Source organism: Pygoscelis adeliae, unplaced genomic scaffold, assembly GCF_000699105.1.
Source record: "Pygoscelis adeliae isolate BGI_AS28 unplaced genomic scaffold, ASM69910v1 Scaffold179, whole genome shotgun sequence".
Taxonomy (NCBI): Eukaryota; Metazoa; Chordata; class Aves; order Sphenisciformes; family Spheniscidae; genus Pygoscelis; species Pygoscelis adeliae.
The window spans coordinates 2897419-2902893 of NW_008825612.1; the positions used below are offsets into that span (position 1 = coordinate 2897419).

The 5475-nt window shown below is 52.1% G+C and overlaps 1 protein-coding gene across 1 annotated transcript in view; it reads right to left on the minus strand.

Annotated features, from left to right (window-relative positions):
* DAAM1 (dishevelled associated activator of morphogenesis 1) overlaps window positions 1-5475 on the minus strand; it is a 78258-nt gene that overhangs the window by 7493 nt on the left and 65290 nt on the right. Inside the window, 5 exon segments of the mRNA XM_009332742.1 lie at window positions 718-825; window positions 1593-1761; window positions 1990-2078; window positions 3846-3952; window positions 4754-4838. Of these exon segments, the coding sequence (XP_009331017.1) occupies window positions 718-825; window positions 1593-1761; window positions 1990-2078; window positions 3846-3952; window positions 4754-4838 (558 nt within the window).

The following is a 5475-nucleotide window of genomic DNA, read 5'->3' on the forward strand; positions in this document are numbered from 1 at the left end:
TGCTGAACTTTAAAACCGAAACAGAGCCTCATTGATTTCAGAGGGACTTCAGCACATACTTGAGGGCTTTGCAGAGCAATAGCAGATTCCTCCTGCACTTAAAAGTTCAGCATGTGTTTAAGGGCTTTGCTGAACGGGGGCCTCCACTGGCAAAGAGACGGCAGCAGCCTGCTCCGAACAGGTCACCGGGAGGCGGGCAGGGTTTAAAAGCTTGCTGCAGACACCAGAAACTCCATGTTGGTGGCAAAACGAGGGCCAGACAGGACCCAGAGGCAGGTGAGCCCCTCGCACCGCTGCCCAGTCCTGCCTGCACTGCAAGCAAAGCCTCCCCACCACATGCAGATAAACAGCTGCCCTTTATCTGCAGCCACACCGCAACCGCTTCCTCCCGGATTACTTAACGTACCATTAGAAATTAATTAAATGCTTCTGTGGTGAGATAACAACAGGAAACGGCTGCTCCGAGCAGCTCCCCTCCCTCGCAGTCGGAGGCTTGCAGCCCTTTGCTGCAAGGGCTGAGATTTAAAGCCACCAGGTGATGTTTGCTCCTGCCTCCCGGGCTGCTCTTGGGCCAGCGTGGCCACAGCACAGGGCTCAGCCCAGCGGCCAGGGTCTGGCCGGGAGGGTGAGCACAGGAGGGCAACACGGAAAGGCAGGCTGAAGCGAGGGGAGAGGCACTTCTGGTGCTTCCTAAGCGCCACCTAAATCCCTGCTTACTTGACTTTGGCTGCCTGCGGGATGTCTCGCAGCTCCTCGTGCAGGCGGAGGACTTTGGGATATTTCTTTTCAACGATAGTGATGAGATAGTGCAGTAGGGTGATGTTCCTAGGAGAGAGGAGCGGTGAGGTCAGCATGGCGGCACCATGGGGAGCCAAGAGCTCAGACCAAAACCCTGGTTAAATCCCAACCATGGTAATGAACTATTTTGGGATTTCTGCAAGGATGATGCTCGCTGCCTGTCTGGGGACATGGGATGGGTCTGTCCCATGCACAGCCACAGTGCAGAGCAGCCTGGTCCCTGCAAGCAAGGGCTCTCCACAGGAGGGACCCAGGGGAGGTGACTTGAGCATCACTGCTCCCATCCTCCATTGTCTTTACTGATGGATGAGACCAGGCAGGTTTGAGACCTGACCCAGCCTCTCTTGCTCTGTGCATGGGGCTTGGTGGGGGAGAGTGAATCAGGCGACGCCTGTGGCAGCTTGGGGGCCGGTGCAGAGGGGGTTCCTGTGGAGAGGATCCCCTAGGACACCTCCTCTGGCCACTGTGCCATAGCATGATGGCTCCTGGCTTCTCAAAGGGGGGAAAAAGCATTTGGAGGATGATCCTCTGAATCAGCCTTGGCTGCCATTTAGCCAGCGCAGGAGGGAAAGCCCCCATCGATCCCCATGGTGATCTGCAGCTCGCCTTCCCTCGAAATCTGTCCTGCTCCAAAAATGGACAATTGCATCACTGGATGTGCCAGATGAGGCAGCAGGAGGGAGGGGACCGCTCCCACCTACCCACATCCCAGAGGCAACGCTAACAATCCCTCCGTTCCCCCAGCATCCCGGGGGCCATGGACGCTACCGAGGACGAGAGCAGGGGCTGCTCACTTGTCAATGCTGGACTTGGTGTCCGCGATCTTGTTGAGGCTGGAGATCTTAAACCCGAAAGCGTTGCCCCTCTGGCCTTTGTTCATGTAGTTCCCGAAGGCCAGGACCACCTCCAGCAGCTGCTGGAGGCTGCTGCTCTGCAGCACCGCCTTGGAACCGGCGCGGATGGCTGAAAGCAGAGAGGTGCAGGACATTACCCCCTGCCACGACAGCACACCGGACCCCCCTCTGGTGCCCCCAAGGCCAAAGAGTGACCACCAGCTCCCTCTCTTCCCCTGCATCACTGCAACCTCCACGCACACCAGGTTCGCCCTGGCACGGAGGGATGCTCTTCCTACAAACATTCCCCGTGCTGGCACAGAGTTCCTCAGCGACCTTAGCAAGTCTGGTCACTTGCCTTCCACCTTGGGTTTGACTTCTGCAACTCTCTCTGCAAACTTCTTCTTGAAGTAGAGGGACTGCAGCCTTTGCTGATAATGGTTTATCCTGGAAAAAAAAAGAGGTGCAGGTTGAGCTTTGCTTGCTCCAGGCAGAGCTCAGTTGCTCTGCTGCTCGCAGCTGTGCTTACAAAGCACGCTTGAGCCATGGTGATTAAAAAATAATGAACACATTTCTCCCTGAAACTATGCTGGGATGGGAAAAAAATGACAACTGAAGCTACAGCTGTCCTGGGGTGGATCCAGGTGGGGTCTTAAGCACATGCTTAAGCCTATCCTTAACTCAGCAGGTTCAACAAGTGCATTTTTACACCCTATTGCTATGAACAAGCAGTTCATTTATGACCACTCCTTAGCAAAGATGCCGATGAGGTCTGGGCTCCCAATGGCTTTGTGATGAGCTGTGGCTGGACACAGGCACACCAACTACCAGGACTAACAAAACTGGACCTTCAGATCCTCAAAATGATGGGCTGGGCTGGAAAGCCACCAACACAGCTCAATCTAGCCCTTTCCGGGGCAAGTTAGGGATGGCTCTGCTCATGTCAGTTGTATTTAGGCTAAATAAGATCTCACTTCTATGCAAATGGCAGTCTGATTTGAGTCATTTGGACCAAGGACCCACAGAAGATGTGCTCACAGACAAGGCCATGGGCTACACTGTCGTTGTACTAATCAGAGGTGACAAAGACATCACACTCGGTTACAGACCACAGGGCAAATTAAAAAGCCATGCCGGAAACCAAGAAAAATATTTGTGTTGGCACGTTGTGCTTTCTGCAAGATGAAGGCACGGGAGCAACACTTGGGCAAGACACTGTGAAGAAGAAAGGTGACCTGCAATAGGAAAGCTAATTCTGAGCATCCTCCAGCCCCGAGGGCTCAGGTCTGAACTTCATAGCTCCGTCCTGCCTGTCTTTGACACTCAGCAATGACAGGGCGCATCGCCCCGGTGTTCATTGGCGCATTTCTCAGGGAGGACAGGAGCGTTTCTATTTTTGATCTCCCAGTACGATCTCAGATTGTAAAACTCACTGACTTTGCAAAAAAGTGACTTGCTTGAAGTTCAGCTAAGAAATTCAAAGAGCTCAATACTCAGTTGAATTTAAATAAGGAGCTTCAAGATTTTAAACCGGCACCTCTAGAGGATGTGCATGCAAAAGATAAGGTTATTCATCCCTGAAGACTTCTAAGCCTTAAATGATTGCTACCAGGAGCAGGAAGAAATGACATTTCCTTTCCATCTCATATATTCTCAGGAGCCCCAGGGACGAGTCATACCTGAGGTGAGGAGTGGGACTCATCTACACAGTGGGGCAAAATTTACATACATCAGTCTTGAGTATTCATTAGTATACATTTGTGTAAAGGGTAAAGGAGCTTGTTGTTATCATTCAAACAGTGTTGTTATCATTCAAACAGCACTTCCCACCTGGCCACGATGCAGATGATGCAGTCTTTCAAAGAGTTGTGCCAGACTGAGCTTTTCTCCCCAAAACGAGAGGAGAAATGTGTCGGGACATCCCCTGGGAAGGCAACACCTCTCTCCAGAGGATCCATGTCCCCATTCCTCCCCCCTGCGCTGTCCAGCTGCTGCTTGCCTGGGACACACAACACTGATTTTGGGAGTGCAGCAGCACGAGTGATCCTTACGGATCCTTACGGATCCAAGGGAGCACCTTGCTTCGGCCCACTCATTTCTTGATGTGAAAAACAGCAAGCAGGGCTTATTTCCCAAACAGGCTCCATGAAACAGCCACCTCACGACCAGCCCGTGCAGCCGCTGGCCAAAATGGCTGTCCCCTGGGCCACCAACCTGCTCATTTCGAAGAGGAACCGGTCAGCCTTGGCCATGCGGTCCAGCTCGTGCTTATGTTCTTCCAGGAGGTCAATGTCACCTTTTTCAGGAACAAACTTCAGGAGCTAAACAAGGGAAAGCACACTTGTAGACAGGAGGTCCATGCACAGTTCCGCAATTTTTCAGGAGCAAAACGGTGATTTATTCACTTAAATCTACTACCTTTCCAGCATGTACAGACAGTGACCCCGAGGCATCTATGATATAAGTGTGTTACCGCTGTCCCTGTGCCCTTCCTCCCATTACCCCATCACATTAGTGTCTCTTGCTTCTGCCCTGCCATCACTCTGGTTTTACAACAGATGTACTATGTCTGCTCCAAGGAGGTTTTGACATCAACTCTACCAGAGGAGATCTCAGGGACTCTCATTTGCTGCAACTCTACCTATTTGGAGATGGAAATTTTGTGCAATTAATCCTTCCACGTCTCTGCTGAAAGTGCAATTACCAGCTCAGCTTTAAGGACAGGTGAATAAAATGCTTCCAAAGGGATTCAGAGGGGGTGAAAAATGGGATTCCCTTTTTGAGGACTGCACAAATGCTAAACAACCTTTCAAGAATAAAGCCCCACCGAGCACGAACTTCAAGCCACAGCCACAAAACAAGCAACTGGCTCAGCCTTGGGGTCCCAGGGCAGACCTGGGTACACGCGTGGCACAGGGAGGCCATGCTGCTCCCAGTGCCGATGCTATGACGGAGCTGCTTTCCTGCTACTCCAACCCACTTGGGTGGTTTTTCAATATCTGGTTGGTAAATAATTCAGGGCCCCGATGCACTTCTCAAAGCTGCGGTTTGGTCCCAAGCGCCTCGCGCAGCAAAGCCTTGGCATGAGGCAACCACGGAGGAGCACCAGACGCAATGCCCACCTGCTCCAGCATGTCTTTCGGGAGGTCCTCCTGCTCGTCCATCGTCAAAATTGCTCGTTTGATCTCCTCGTTTGAGAGTTTCAGCCTGGGAGGTGGAGGGGAAGGAGAGTTATTCCCAGCCCAGCAATCGGACAAGGTTCAGGAGCATTTCCTTACACACCCATGCAACATGAACAGCTTAACTCCCAGCCAGCAGCAGCATCACAAAAAACACTATAGAGCATGTTTTGAAGAAAAACGTGAGAGAAACGCGGTAGAACCGCATGCTGCCAAGGCACAGCGCAGAGCAGCCCTGGCCCTGCTGTAAACAGAGGGTCAAACCCCACCGGCCAATGCCCTCTCCACGCAGTGCAGCTGCCATCCCCTGTTTTACGGTATTTTGTATAAGTATTGTAAGCAGTATATTATATGTGTATTAATAATATATGTCTTTAATACGTAATCCTTGCCCATAGCAATGCTGCTGCTGCAATGCCAGCATGCCCGAAGACCACGGGGCCAGCGGGGGTCATGGTCCCCGTCGGCAGCACAGCCCAGCCCAGGCTCAGGAGCGCAGCTCAGCACTGCTCCTGAACCCTTTGCCACAACCCCTAAGGAAAATTTGGCCAAATTCTGCTGCTTTTCTTGGATTTGAACATTGCTTCTCCCACCCCTCCCAGCCGCCTTCAGTTGGAGTCTCCCTCTAGGAAAAAAGAGAAAGAAGTCCAAAATTTGGGGAAGCT